The following is a 16,167-nucleotide window of genomic DNA, read 5'->3' on the forward strand; positions in this document are numbered from 1 at the left end:
GAGCTTGTGGTTGAGGCAAAAAAAAAGAGCTCACACACACCCCAACACAATCCTATTTTACATTTTTTTTATGGAATACTAGCACTAACATTAAACTTAGTTAAATTTTATCTTCACCACGTTCTTTTCAGCATCGTAACTGAGCACCCCTTCCACCCCCTCAACAGCTTGAGGATGGTTCATCTTAAGCATGGTCGGAAACACCAAATGGCGGTAGAGGCGGTTGAGGGGTGGAGGCAGTGCTGAGCTATGATGCTGAGAAGAACGCGGTAAAGATTAAATTTAATCTTAGTGCCACTATTAAACAAAGAATGTAAAATATGATTGTGTTCGGTGTGTGTATTTAATTTTCTGTCTTTCATGTTAGGGTTTGTGATTTTATGTAACCGGTTATGTTGCCCCTTTTAATTAATGAACAACTTTGATTTCTTTCTCCACATCCTTGTCTAGCTTACCATTTCCATTAAATTTGCTTTGTTTCGGATAGATATACTAACTTCATTGCTCTCATTGTGTGTTTTAAATTACTCCAATTTTTAGTTACAAATTATTTTGCTTTAATATTACCGCTCCAATAATTTTGTTTTAATCGAAATTTCATGATACTCTTATAGTTAAACCATAAAAAATTTCTTTAAATCAAAGTGCGTAGTGAAAACTGAGGCAATGAACTATTGTCAATTTTTTTTATGAACTAAATATGTCACAAGAATAGTGTAACATAGTTTAATGAATTATTGAGAATTCCAGCTGAATTTAGCCTACTTTCAATTGTCAAATTTACATTTCACTTAAAAGTCAAACCAATAAAATTTCTTAGTATATTTTTAATATTGAGATAAGTGAAGATGAACAGAATTAACAATTTGGCTTGGGTCAATATGATTTTTAAGATTAGTTCGATTCATTTAATTAGGATTTCAATTAATTTTACATCTAATTAAGCAATTAAATACTAGTATTTAAATTAATCTTTGCTCGATTGAAAAATAGAGAATTTTCAGGTAATTTTAATTAATATTTTAATAAATTATAGTAAATGTGATTTTATTTGACTGATTTGAAAAGAACGAATCATGGAACTTGTATGCCTTTAATTTTGAAAAGAGATGACATAAAAAAAGGGTCTTCTATCTCATGAAAGGACGAGCTAGGCCATATATCTCGCAGAAGAAGATGATGGTAGATGAGTCATGACTCATGAGCCATAATAAAGTGGGAAAATGGGTTGTTTGAAAAAGTAGGAAGATTATTTGGACATATGAAATTTTTCTATGAACTTCTCTTTGATTATTTCTCTTAATTAATGTCTCTCTTTTATTTTAAAGTTTATATTATGAAAAATAGGCTATTGGCCTTATTAAAATAAGAAATCAAATGTCCAAATCACAAAGTGAGCAAAACACAAATTGGTATCTAATTAATTTCATCCTTTCAAAACCTACTGCATTCAAAATTTGAGTCCTTATGATTTTTCTTTCAAAACTTTTTAGTTTAAAGTAGCCTTATGATTTCAATTAACTCCTTTTTATAATTGTATTTAATATGGTATTGAAGTGGGCAAAACACAAATAATAAACGTACGATCAAATCGCAAACCTGAGCTAAAGAATTAAATAATTAAAATTTGAAAAAGATAGCACTATTTTTTAAGATCATCAAAACTAGAGAGTAATAAAAAAAATGATGCTATTTTATTTTATCAGAAACTAACCATGAAATAGTGTAGTTTAGGTGACGGAGAAAGTTAAAGAGTGGTATTCATGCGTTGTGCAAAAGTTTTTTTTGCTAGTAGAAAGATAAATCCATAAAGGAAAGCTATAAAAAAAATATTTTGCTGACATTGTTAAAAACTCTTAAATCTTGTCCCACATCAACTTGGTGATGATCTTAGCTCATCTATAAAAGTATGGATAACCCTCCCCCTTATAATGCCTTTTAAGGGGTGAGTGACTCATTTCTAATATGGTATCAGAGCGAGCCCAAGTCGATGATGCTTTTTATCTCTTTATCTCTTCTCTTGCCTATCCACGTGATGAAAGTCCGATGTGTCATTCCGGCCCATACGTGAGGGGGCGTGTTAAAAACTCTTAAATCTTGTCTCATATCGACTTGGTGATGATCCTAGCTCATCTATAAAAGTATGGATAACCCTCCCCTTATAAGCCCTTTTAAGGGGTGAGTGGCCCATTTCTAATAGACACGGAGATAGACGAAAGGGAATTAACTCTCCATCTATTAATTTTGTAGCTTTTGGAGATTATTAATTTATGATGTCAATAGGATCATATGATCATTTATATAATAATCTTTTAAATACAAGTATCTGACCTCAAGTTAGAACCGGCTAAAATATTTAAAAGTAGTAGTATTACTTAAATTTGGAATATAGTAGTAGTAGCTTATATCAAAACAAATTTTTGCATCCACCCCTATCAATTAACGAGAGCAATACCAAATCTTTACAAACATGTACAAGAAGGCAATGGATCACCAATATTGAGTTCGTGATTAATTTTCAAAGGGTTAAGCAGAGTTATCTTGATAATCCATTATGGCTTAAGGCAATAATTACTGTCATACTACTCTTTATTTAATCTATCATTACCATGATTACATATATCTAATCTATCAATAATGCAATTATCCTAATGGTCCTACTTAGTTCAAGTAGTAAAGTCGAGACAGCACAAGACTCTTCTTAGCGCCTGATTTTGGCTCAATCTTTCGTGTAGTGTTTATTTCTTAAAGTGGTGTAGTAGTCTCGTCTACATACAACGTAATGTTTTTTGGGGTGTTCGGTTGACAAGATTAAATCTCATGATTAAATATGTATCATATTTGGTTCATAAGATTGAACCCTTCAACTTAATCCTAGATGGATAGTCTCATGATAATTAGTCATAGCCTCCCCCGTCCAATTAAAATAATCCCACAACTTAATCTTAGATGGATAGTTTCATGATATTAGTCATGACAACCGAACACCATTGGAGTATAATTTTAAAGAATGAAATTAATTTACCCTCACAAATGAAATTGCAACTATCGTGATGATAATATCTAATCTACCAGTTAAGCCCTCTATCAATTAGTAATCAACTTGCAATTAATCCAATTAACCAACCAAAAAATTATTGGAATGTGGTGGATGATTGTATCCAATTATTATAATGATTAGGCAATGACAATTGAAAAGATTGGAAAATTAAGTGGCTTTTTCAAGATTGAGACTGAAATTTTAAATTAAGGAGAGAATTAACATCATTGATTTATGCTAATTGATTCCATCTAACAATGAAATTTGCCCATCTCCATTTATGCCAACTGAAGGTCATCCAAATATAAAATGGTACTTCATCCAATAGACGTACTGTATTATTTTTTGGCAGCTCGGGTATTCCAAATTGAATGGAACTATGAATCTCAATTTTATATAATTTTATAATAAAATATGAGTGTGATGAGTTAGTAGAATATGTGTGTAAACATAGCTAAAATAGAAAAATGAGACAAATATTGATTGTAGGAAGAGAGTATATCGCATGCTTCATCTCCAAACACATATCAAGCATCTACAAATGATCATCAATGCAGGTTATAATAATTTGGATGGTGGATTAAGTTGACAACACATAACTGACAATTGCATAATTATATGATCAAACAAGGCTAAAAAATCCAATCATTATTTTTATATATTAGTATAAGCTATCACCCATTATAAGCACCTCCAAATATTCTAAATATATATATATTCTCTTCCAATAGAGTTAAGTCGTATTCCCTTTTTAGCCGTTCCACTATAGTTAAATTATTTTTTTTTCTAACAAAAAAACAACACATTTTATCAATCTTACTTTAATTTCTCTCAACTTTATTCATTCTCCACTAACTCGCTAAACGTTCATTACTTAATCTATGTACCTAAAGAAACGTCTCAGCTACAGTGGTTCGTACAAAGTACATTGTTTTTAGCAAAAAAATGTTAGTTGCATAGCCAATCACCAAAAACAGCAAATCCACGAAGAGTCAGGGTAAAACTGCCGCACAGTAGGGCCGACCAATAGCAACACAAAGGCCGAATCTAATGGAACTTTCCGGCCCTCATCGACCGGCCTAGTTCCACCAGTGGTCCCCAATAACAATAAAGAAGAGACATATCAAAAAATTAAAACTCACCAGCCTTGTCCGTTTTCTCTTCCATGCAAAGCAATCCTTTCCTGTCACCTACCTCACCACACAAGCCATTCACTCCATCACACTATAAATCAAACCCTCACGTGAGTGTAGCATCATCAAACCTTCTCCTTCCTCAAAAACCTCAACCCAACATGACGAATTCGTCCCTCGCCTTCCTCTTCCTCTTCCTCTTTTGCAGCACCCTCACTGCTGCACCGTCCCCTGCAGCAGCTCCCCTGCTGCAGGGGACCGCGGCCAGCCCTGCGCCAGCTGGCGCAGGGCCGCCCAACGTGATCTCCATCCTCAACAAGGATGGAAGATTCACTGTGTTCGCCAAGCTGCTTCAGAGCACTAAAGTCGACGCCAGCCTCGACTCGCAGCTCGTCGACTCCAACAACGGCCTCACGGTCTTCGCCCCGACCGACATCGCATTCTCGAATCTCAAAACCGGGACGCTCAACTCGTTCACCGACGAGCAGAAGATGGAGCTAGTGCGGTTCCACGTCCTTCCCACCCACATATCGGCCTCGCAGTTTGAGACAGTTAGCAACCCGATTAGCACGCAGGCCGGTGGAAACGCTGACCTGCTGGCGATGAACGTGACCGCGGTCGGGAGCTCGGTGAACATCACGACCGGGGAGACGAACACGACCATGTCGAACGTGATATTCGACGACAGCCAGCTGGCGGTGTATCAGGTGGACAAGGTGCTGCTTCCGATGAGATTCTACGTGCCCCTGCCGCCTCCGCCTCCGCCGCCACCTTCGCCGAAGAAGCCGTCGGCGAAGGCGGCGCCGGTGTATGTTGCGCCGGTGGAGTCTTCTGCTGGAAAATGGATGTACAATTATGCAATGGCTGGTTTGGTGTTGGTAGTGGCAGCATTGACATGATGAGTGGAAGAAGAGAGAAGAGATGGTGTTTTGTTTTACTTTCTTGAATTTGGATTGTTGTGAATTGTGATTTCTAATTAAGTGTTGTTGTTATGTGATATGAGTGGTTTGATTTGGAAGACATTTTTTACACTATGGTATTGAGAATGTTGTCATGAGGCATATCAATGAGACTAATAAAATCTATGGTCAACTAATGGGATAGCCTTTCATATGAAGTTATTGAAAACTATTTGAGAACAAGATTTGTGTAAGAAGGTTGGGGAAGTTGCATGGTGGAAGGGATAATGGTGATTAATGTCGGAGTATGGAGTCTAAAATGAAAGTGAATTAGTCCACGACAGTTGCGATCCATCTTGAGAAGGTACTTGGAAGCCTGGCATTTTTAACTAAGATGGTCACCTTAGATAAATTGAAACTATGTATTTAGCTTTAATTGAGCTTGGAACTTGAAAAGAATGTTGGGAAGCAAAACGGATGCACGGGACAAATCAAGAAGATGTAGTTCCTTTGGAGTTGTTTGTTTTCAAGTAGGAAATTATTAGATTATGGAGTCTGAAAGGAAAGTGAATCTGTACCGGTTACCAAAACCGGTACTATTTTCATAGTAAAACTAAAATCTTTGGCTTCACCCCAAACATAGTAAATACTACTCCCTACGTTTTTTAAAAATAACAACTATTTTCATTTTGGGTTGTTCCTTAAAAATAGAAACTTTAGAATATTTTTATTTTAGGACATGGACCCCACAATCCACTAACTATATTTTCACTACTTTTTCTCTTCATCTATCTTACTTTGCTCATTTTTCTTTTCATCTCTCTTACTATATCAATTTGTCGTTCCAAATGTTTCTATTTTTTGAATACGGATGGAGTATTATCTCAAACTTAGTAAATAATTCGCGTGTTTTTCTTGTTAGATTCATGATTAATCGTATAATTATTTAATTTATTAATCTTTATGTATAGTTGTTTATCTTTATCTAGGGTCTTGTCAGTAGTGGATCTAAGAAATAAAATTTAATTCAAGTTTTGAGTCTTCATTAGTTTCTTATTCGAGGCACCAAAAATAAAGTTTAGTTCAGCTTATTATTGTGGGCCTTTTGAGGATGGCCTCTTAGTTTTAGGAGTATTTTCTTTCATTTTAATTATTTTATCTTATTTATGTCGCTCCTATTGTATATTCTATTCAGTATTATGTTAAAAAATCACCCTGATTTACGTTCACGTTCCAGCAACTTCTTTATTGATCAATTTGATTATGGTATCAATGGTGAGGCATGCTTTGTATGTCTAGATATTAGAGAATACTTACGATACTCTCACATGTGACTATATTATTGATCAAGAACTTCTATTTTCAGAAAGTATAGTGATCATCCAATAAGAAGAGTACCCATTTTTTCAAATGAACAAACAATCTGAAGACCTATTGATTCTAACAATTGATTGCAAGAGTTGATCATTCAGACCTTTTAATTCATAGCTTTAGATCTCGGACCGATGAATGGGGTTATTCTCGAAACTTAGACAAAAAAAGGAAGTGAGTTCGGCAAAAAGACAAGGAACACTCCAAAGTCGGAACCTAGCAATTGAATCCACATGTCCTACTTCCATTTACAATGTTATGTAGTAACAAATTTGCTTATGTGACAAAATAAATGCAATATATGGAGAACAATAGTTGTGCATGGTGAAGGTAAAATATCACAAACATGAATCAATAATAAAATCCATCACCAGCCTCAATTGTTTTATCTTGGGTGCAAAGCAAAGTTTTACTAGTTGCTATCAAACTCATCTTCCCACCTTAAACACCCAATTCCACCACCTAACTCACCACACCACCATCTCCTCGAACCGCTATAAGTAGAGCTTCTCGCGAGGCGTTCTTCACCCTCGAAAACAAGATGAAAACGCTTATCGTCCAAGTCCCGGTTCTCCTCTTCCTCATCAACTGCGTCCCAACAACTTCCCAGTCCCCAGCAGCCGCCCCTGCCCCGCCCGGGCCACCCAACGTGACTGCCATCCTCGAGAAGGACGGCCACTTCACCGTGTTCATCAAACTGCTGCAGAGCACGAAAGTCGCAGACAACTTAAACTCGCAGCTTAATACCTCGAACCAAGGGCTAACAATCCTAGCACCGCCAGACACTGCTTTCTCGGGCCTCAAAGTAGGCATGCTGAACTCCTTCACGGAGGACCAGCAAGTCGACCTGGCGCAGTTCCACGTCCTGCCTTACTACCTCCCACAGTCGCGGTTTCAGACAGCGAGCAATCCTCTGAACACGGAAGCCGGGGGCAGCTCACAACTGCTGGCAATGAATGTGACAACAATAGGAAATCAGGTGAATATAACAACTGGAGAGACGAATGCAACGGTGTCAAGCACGATATACGACGATAACGAGCTGGCAGTGTATCAGGTGGATAAAGTGCTACTTCCGCTGCGATTTTACGTACCTCTGCCACCACCGCCTCCCTCACCGCCTCCGCCAAAAAAGGCAGCTCCGAAGGCTTCCCCTGCATACAGTGGTCCTGTGGATTCTCACGGTGCGAAACGCCAGCCCGGAAGAGTAATCCTTGCAATGATCTGTGTCATGTTAGCAGTTCAATGATGTGTCCTGTAATTAAATCCTTTATACTGTATGTGTTTCTTTAGTTTCCTCTATTTGTTTCCGGTATCAAAGTGTCGGGTGTTTTTATGAAAAAAAATTCAAGCAATTAAATTTCCTTCATATAGTAATTATATAAAATACTACTACTACTTATGTAAGATAATTCGATTTTCGATGACAGCCAGCCGGCGGTGTATCAGGTGGATAAGGTGCTGCTTCCGATGAGATTCTACGTGCCACTGCGGCCGCCACCTCCGCCTTCGCCGAAGAAGCCGTCAGCGAAGGCGGCGCCGGTGGAGACTTCTGCTGGAAAATGGATGTACAATTGTGCAATGGCTGGTTTGGTGTTGGTAGTGGCAGCATTGACATAATGAGTGGAAGAAGAGAGATGGTGTTTTGTTTTACTTTCTTGGATTTGGATTTGTTGTGATTTCTAATTAAGTGTTGTTGTTATGTGATATGAGTGGTTTGATTTGGAAAACATTTTTTACACTATGGTATTAAGAATGTTGTCATGTAATAAATTCTATGGTCAACTAATGGGATAACCTCATATAAAGTGATTGCCAATTATTTGAGAACAAGATAATTAGCACTTATGTAAGATAATTACATAAATTTTTCCATACAATAAAAATTAGTACTACTACTAGAGTATATAGACAAAAATTGACACGCCATACATAAAAGTTAGGATTGCTATGCTCGCTCGCTGCTTCCTTGAGCGACGGGATTTCTCGCAGAAGCGATGCGAGTTTCTCCTCGTCCCTCACGCAGACATCGGGAGAAGCCTTCTCTTTGTAGCCAGCAGCACTCGTCATCTTTGTCAAGGAGTCGATTTGCCTGTAAGAGAGCCGATTTCATTGGTTCAGGTTTTAAACAGATCAAACAAGAAGAAAGCATACGGGTTTGGGGAGGCTTCTTACTTTTGCGTCTCCTTCATTTTCTCTTTCAGCTTTCCGAGTTCAGCTTCGGCATTGATGCTTCCTTGTTCGAGGAAGACTGAGAGAGATTCATTGACAACGTCCACCAAGTAACCCACTGGAACGTCGGCATTCTCACTCAACACCTAAATTAGCACAGTTTGAAGTCCAAACTTAGGTAAAGTAAAAGGTAGATAAAATGTGGTAAGAGAGAATAATATTGCATACAGTTAGAGATGATAGTTTGGCAAGCGTAGCGATTTCCAGACCATGTCCCTTGATGATATCGCATGCATCGTTTGTGAGGCAACGAACAGTAGCTGCTGGCCTGAAAAGGTATGTTGTTTGGTAGTAATGTATTATACCTTCTGTTTGTAAATTTAAACAGTTAGAGACAAATTCCAACTTACCTCACTTTTGGTGGCAACTGTGATTTAAGAGACCTTAGTGACTTAACCACAGAATCGATCATATCCATCTCCAACTCCACATCATCATTAGTCCAACTCTGCAGAAACGGGATAATGACATTTCAAGGGAATACTATTGAGAAATGAGTTATTTCATAAAGACTGACAAGAATAAGCATTTTCCATATCCAAAGTGAAGTGATGCATTTCTTAAAAAATTCTGAATAAAAGTGTATGGATGTTACCTTAATAACGGATGGATATTCCGAGATGCTTATGGATTCTTTCCTCACAGAATACGGAAGGCGCTGCCACAGTTCTTCTGTTATAAATGGCATAAACGGATGAAGGAGTCTTAAGCCATTATCTAGACACAGCCATAAGGTATCCTGTGCAAATCTTCTCGCTGATGCAAATGCAGGATCGTTGCCAGCAAAATAGGCTTAATTACTTCAATGAACACATCACACAACTGATACTTCCACCATGAGTACACAGCCGTGGCAGCATCAGAAAACTCATAGGACTCCAACGACGCAACTGTTTTTGATATAGCTTTGTTCAATGCAGACAGTATCCATTTGCAGCTAAAAGGCATGGAAGCTGGATCAATCTCTATTGGAGGGGTATAGTCATCTCCAAGTTTAGTCATAGCAAACCTAATTGCATTCCACAGCTTATTGCACCACTCAACTCTTTAATGCCATTGGGGAAGTCTTTACTCTGCCGCTCTTTCGCAATTTCGACTGCCTCGAGTGTCAAGCTTCCTTCTTTATGCCTTTTATCAAGCTTTTCATGAAGTTCTTCTAGGGTAGCACCATTAATTATGTCGAGGGGATCGATACCATTTCCTAGCTCCTCGGACATCTTGCATCGATGCGAGTCACGAACCATTGGGTGCAAGTAAACCTGAATACAAGTAAAGAATGTTCAGTAATTTGCATTTTAGCAATGAGGTCAACTTGTTTTACATATAAAACTAAAATGCCACAGCACAGCACAGCACAGCACAGCACAGATTGCATCATAATTATATTGTTTAGTAACTCAAAAGCAAAAGTACCAGTAAAACTGAACATTCAACTACGACACATAAATTCTTCTCTTTCAGTATCTACGCTAATCACTTAACAAAACTCATAATTACGAAATGAACATAATTGCACCATAATCCTTCTAGGCTGAAACAATACGTTTAGGCTGGCACAAAAACAACCAGCCTTGGCAAGGTATGCAGAATTATAATTTTAAAATTTAAAATTCAAACGTGCGGGAAAATAAGAATGCTACAAACCTTTGTAAATGGTAGATCACCTCCTAGCTTCATACACATCATCACCATACGTGCCACCCAGAAGAATAGTATATCATGACCAGTTTCAAGCACGCTTGTTGGAGAAAAAGCTTTGAGATCTTCAGTATCATCTGGCCACCCAAATACAGATACTGGAAATAAACCAGAAGAAAACCAGGTGTCTAACACATCTGGATCTTGGAGAAGCTGGACCTTCTTGCCAGCAAACAATCTGCTAGCCTCCTCCTGAGCTTCTTCCACGGTCCTGCCAACTACCCACCTATTATCGTAAGCATCAAGCTCCTTGAGCTGATCATCTTCCAACACAACATACCACGTGGGGATACGATGGCCCCACCAAATTTGCCTTGAAATGCACCAATCACGAATGTTTTCGAGCCATCTGTAGGATACAGGATATCATTATAACCTTATTTCGCATAAATGTTAGTTAATCAAAAGTTTTAGTGTAGCACAAAGCAGGGAGGAAATATATCAAATGTAAAGGATAGGTGAGAAAACTTCAGGCAACAAAGACTATTATCATTTCTCAAAAATACCTCTGCCATTCAGCAACATATTGTTTGGGTTCGATCTCTAACTTTGGATTTGTATCACCAATGACAGCATTCAGACCATCTTCTGCCATGCCTTTGCAGTTCACGTACCACTGGGGCTTTACAAGGTATTCCACTACATCGTTGCTTCTTGAACAAATTTTAAGGCACATCTCATTATTTTTATCACCTCTATGTTGCAAATAAAGCTAACAATCAGCATACTTAAAATCAGGGCAACTACATCAAGTAATGCTTAATAAAAGTGAAGTGTAAGAGTACCTTTTCTTTTAAAGCTTGGATCACAGTCACACGTGCCTTAAAACGTGGCATTCCTTCAAATACTTCACCACCATTGCTATTTATTTTCCCATCATCAGTGAAGAGAGTGATGCAGTCGAGATCATGGCGCTTGCCAACTTCATAATCATCAGGATCATGGGCTGGAGTTATCTGCAAAATATCATGTCCAAGTACTTCTCAGCATATGAACTGAGAAATAGAAAAGAAGTATTATGAGCAGCAAATGTTCTGCTTACCTTAACTGCACCGGTCCCGAATTTCATATCAACTAACATACTATCACAAACTATTTTTAGCTTCCTTCCATTGAAAGGATGAACAGCGAATTTCCCATGAAGATGCTTGTATCTTGGATCCTTTGGGTGTACAGCGATTGCAGTATCACCGAGCATTGTTTCCACTGGAGTCGTTGCCACTACAATCTCACCCAAATCCCCTTCAAGAGGATAAGCAAACAATGTAAGAACCCCAAATTCGACAGGAGCTTCATACCCCTTAACCTGCAATGGTGTTCTTTCTGTGATATTTGTGTCTTTTAACTCAACATTGGAAATTGCTGTTTGCATAGAACAGTCCCAGCTCACAAGACGTTCATCCCTAAAAAGAAAATTGGATGAGAAACTTTAAGAAGGGGGAACCAACAAACCCCCATGTACCAGACAATTGATCAACAACACAGTAACACCAAAGAACAATATAAAACTATTGACGAATAGGTAGTAGTGGGAGGATGAAATGCAACAAATATGACTAATTACTGGTTGTCTTGTCCATTAAAGTGTCAATTAAGCAAAAATCATTTATCCATCACATTGCAGAGTTATTAAATGTAAGTGCATGATTTAACAGATTGAGAATGAGGATATAGATGTTCACATAGTATCTCAAATAAGGCGTCCAAGAAACACAGGGAAAGTAACTATCTCAGATCACAAGAAAATTGAAACATTGCCTTAAAGCATGACTATACCTATATATAAGACCTTCCTTGTGAAGTCTTACAAAAGCCTCTGTAACAGCTCTTGATCTCTTCACATCCATGGTAAAACTCTATCCAGAACAACCACAAGACTGATATTAGCTCCAATTTAAATCTCTGCCTAATCAAATATGCAATGATGATTCAAATTATCACCTCACGATGACCAATCAAGAGATGCACCCATGCGCCGAAGTTGCTTTAAAATTGTGCCTCCATACTCATTCTTCCACTTCCAGACCTATTACCACATTTAACAAGTAAAAGAGCATAAATGAGCAAGCACTGGTTAGAGGATGCTGCAAATTACCAAAACTGCATAAAATGTGAATATAGTAAAGAGCTTACTTCATCTAAAAACCTTTCACGACCAAGGTCATGCCTTGTCAATTTCTGATCCTTCCAAATTTTCTTTTCCACAGCAACCTGCATTGAAATTGGTGATTGGTTCAGCAAGTTTACAGTAATGACAAAGTAGGCTACGGATGTATTAAAAGCTAGTAAAATATATCCCAATGAACAACCTGAGTAGCTATTCCAGCATGATCCATACCCGGCACCCATACTGTATTGTAAGCAGACATCTGCTTCCACCGAATAATGGTGTCCTAGAGGAAAAACGTGATTAGAAATCAAATATTTCAAATAAATTAATAACATGATAATTAATCAGTTGCCACTTGAAAACCTCAATGGCCACGGTAAGAGCGTGGCCAAGGTGAAGGTCCCCAGTAACGTTAGGAGGTGGGAGCACCTGCATTAGGATTAAAATGTGTATTAATAGAAGAGTAGTATTAATTTGAATTTTGAAAATATGTTCGTGATATAAGGAGGTGCAGAAACTTTTGGCGTCTGCCTGAAAGCAGTTAGACTCCCACCATTCATATTTGATACCACCTAATAAGAAATTTTAGCAATGGTGAGTCTCACATTTAGTAAAAGCGGTAGATCAATAATCGATAGCATACGATTTTTCTACATCGCTGGGATTGTAATTTTGCGCCATCTCTGGAGCAAGCTTCTTCTTCTCCCCGAGAGGTGTCTCTGGGTCAACTTCCAGTCCTTTTATAGCAATTTTCTTCATCTTTTTTTGTTGCTGGATTTGAACAAACACGAAAGCATGTGATCAAGTAACATAGTTATACTACTGGTTTGGGGCATTAGCACGCACCTGAGGGAGGCATCGCCGATGCTGCTTTTTGAGTTTCTTCAACTCCTTCTCTCTAGGCTACGCGTCAATTGCGATTCATAATTAGTTAAACTACTAGAACAATATACAGGAGGCAAATAGAGACTCTATACTCATGGAATTTAGGGAAAACGAAATCAGATAAGAGTCGTACAGCCAAAAACATTGAAATTCAAGCCTATACAGAACTAGTTGTTTCATATTCGATGCTCTCACCCTCTCTTCTTTCTTCAGTTTCTTCACGAGCCCCTCTGCCGTCGACTCCATCGCGTGCTCGTAAAATGTTCTCTATGTTTTTACGTACGCGACATCGTGTGCTCGTAAAAGTGAAATGTGACTCTTATGGAGGGATCGAAATAGACACTTAATGTGGACGAAGGTAGTAATATTTTAGGATTAATTGCTCAATTCTATGTTACTCGATTATATTTTACTATTTTATTATCATGTACAATTTCTAAATTAAATTTTTAATAAGTACTATTTATTAGTTATGAAATCAAATCTCTTATATTTGGTGTATCATGCATGTGCAATTATATTAGGTAAATTTCCATTTCTATTTATACCATTGTATTTAGGATTTAATGGTCTATAATTTGCCATGTAGAATTTTAGAATTAATAAGTAAATATTAGGTATGGAATCAAATCTATAAAATGGGAGTTTTGAAGATATTTATAAGAATGCCATTTAAATTAAAATTTATAATTTCATTAAAATTGTAATATATTAATGAATTTGAATCTGTAACAACCACAGTCATATATGTATAAACGTGATTCATAAGAAAATATTAAATGCACACATCCATTTAGAATTCGTTTACTATAATTGATTGCATATTAATTAGAGAAAATAAGTTTCCATCGTGCATTGTCACACAAACCGGCAGCAGCAATACAAAATCAATTGATTCAAAGTATTTTTTTACTAATAGATTATAATTTGAAAGGTCAAAAAATTTATAACTCATTTGTTATTAATTTAATTTATAACAAATAATATTGGATTAAAGTCACTAAGAGTCTGAAAAGCTACCCGTTTTATATAAATTTGGCTTGTATGGTGGCTCATTTACAATTATACTATTAGGTAAATTTGTGTGCTATGCATGACAAAGTGTTATGTGATTGATTTAAGAGAAAATATTTAAGTTGTTTTATTCGTTAATAAAATCTAAAGATGCAACATCACGCACTTGTCTAAAGCTTCCTGTATTCGAAGTTACATATAATAAAAACACCTTAAATATAATATTATTAATTTACATTTTTTCGAAGTTAAAAGATACTATTAGCGATCTACCGCCGCCTAGAACTATCAATGGTCCGTCGTCCGGCGAATGCGACTCCATCTAGTGACCATACGACCGCGGCGGCAAGTTGACATTGTTGCTCGTTTCTGTTGATTTATTTTGGGAAATCTCCTTCATATCACTTCCAAATCTTTTCGATTATTTTTGCTAAATCCTCCCTAAATTTATCATTGGTTTTTTTGGAAATCTCCTCCAAATCTGTGAATTAATGAAATCATCTGAGAAGAGGAAATAAGACCATCAGCAGTGGGGCGCCCTAAGGCGCGCCCTATGGCGCGCCACGTCAGCATTTTTATCCTCCTCCTTCTCCACCTGTAGTGGGGCGCCCTAAGGCGCGCCCTATGGCGCGCCACATCATCAATTTTGTAATATTTACAAAATACATACGAATTAAAAAAAAAACTAAAATACATTTAAAATACGAATTTTAAAAACTTCATTCATTTAATAAAAATTAATACATTACAATGCGAAATAATAAAAAACGCAAACTCAGCGACGGCGGTTACGAGCCCACACTTCTTCAATCATGTCGCTCATGAGCTGTGCATGCTCCTGTTGGTTGCGCATTGAGGCCTGCCTAGATAAAACTTCATCGAAACCTAACGGTAACCCTCTATCGGGTGTCTCGGTCGATGTGCCGGCAGAGCTAGATGCACGGTCGTCGTCATTCCAATCGGTGATGCTTCCGCCTTCGCTCTCGACTATCATGTTGTGCATGATTATGCACGCATATATGACATCGGCGATGACTTCCTTATACCAGAAACGAGCCGGCCCTTTCACAATTGCCCACCGTGATTGGAGCACCCCAAATGCCCGCTCTACATCCTACCGCGCCGCCGCCGCTGCAGCCGCCGCCTTCTCGCGCTGCATTTGCGAATAGCATGCCGCCATGGCCTCTTCAACGGCTGCATCTAATGCTTCGTCAATCGAAGGACCGGAATCAGACGAACTAGAACTATTGGTGTCTTCGTCGGGATTCATTTTCGTTGGATGTTGAGAGAGAATATGTTGAGAGATAGTCGATATGTTCGTATGCACAACTGAATGAGAAACGAGATTTATATTAAAAAACGAAACCGAGTGCCATCGTCCGCGTGCCATCGTCCGCGGCCTTCACAATGGGGCGGACGATGTCGCGGACGATGGCCATCGTCCGCGACGTCCGCAATGGAGCGGACGATGGTCATCGTCCGCGTTTAAGTCGCGCCCGAAGCATAGGCCGCGACTATCGTCCGCGGCCTATGCCACACACCCACAGTGAGGGCGGACGATGAATGGTGCGGACGATGCGCGCCATCGGGCGTGCCATCGTCCGCCCATTGCGGATGGCCTAACAATGGTTTTTCACTGGGGTTAATTTTTTTATCAAATTTTAATTATCTCACATCTTTCAAAATGTTAGAGATGAATCATGATGTTTTTAAAAAAAACTAGGTCTCATTAATATGTGTGTATTAATTTATCATCAAATTTACCTAAAAAAAAGTTATTATAAG

The 16,167-nt window shown here is 38.0% G+C and overlaps 2 protein-coding genes and 1 pseudogene across 4 annotated transcripts; 2 read left to right on the forward strand and 1 right to left on the reverse strand.

Moving 5' to 3' along the window:
- The first annotated feature begins 4,284 nt into the window (after window positions 1-4,284).
- Window positions 4,285-5,269, forward strand: LOC121786288 (fasciclin-like arabinogalactan protein 12). The gene has a single exon (XM_042184892.1). It carries the CDS (start codon window positions 4,335-4,337, stop codon window positions 5,070-5,072), a length of 738 nt encoding a protein of 245 aa, XP_042040826.1. The 5' UTR covers window positions 4,285-4,334; the 3' UTR covers window positions 5,073-5,269.
- A 1,686-nt stretch (window positions 5,270-6,955) lies between these two features.
- LOC121787346 (fasciclin-like arabinogalactan protein 12) lies at window positions 6,956-8,173 on the forward strand. 3 transcript variants are annotated; one of them, XM_042186054.1, is made up of 2 exons: window positions 6,956-7,720; window positions 7,874-8,173. In XM_042186054.1, the coding sequence occupies exon 1, from the start codon at window positions 6,985-6,987 to the stop codon at window positions 7,690-7,692; it is 708 nt and encodes a 235-aa protein (XP_042041988.1). In that variant the 5' UTR covers window positions 6,956-6,984; the 3' UTR covers window positions 7,693-7,720; window positions 7,874-8,173. The 3 variants fall into 3 exon arrangements, with proteins under 3 accessions (XP_042041988.1, XP_042041989.1, XP_042041990.1); XM_042186055.1 differs by having other exon boundaries at window positions 6,956-7,700; XM_042186056.1 differs by having other exon boundaries at window positions 6,956-7,627.
- Window positions 8,174-8,209: 36 nt separating this feature from the next.
- LOC121786957 lies at window positions 8,210-13,614 on the reverse strand (annotated as a pseudogene).
- Between the last annotated feature and the right edge of the window lie 2,553 nt (window positions 13,615-16,167).

This window comes from Salvia splendens, chromosome 22 (assembly GCF_004379255.2).
Source record: "Salvia splendens isolate huo1 chromosome 22, SspV2, whole genome shotgun sequence".
NCBI classification, from domain to species: Eukaryota; Viridiplantae; Streptophyta; class Magnoliopsida; order Lamiales; family Lamiaceae; genus Salvia; species Salvia splendens.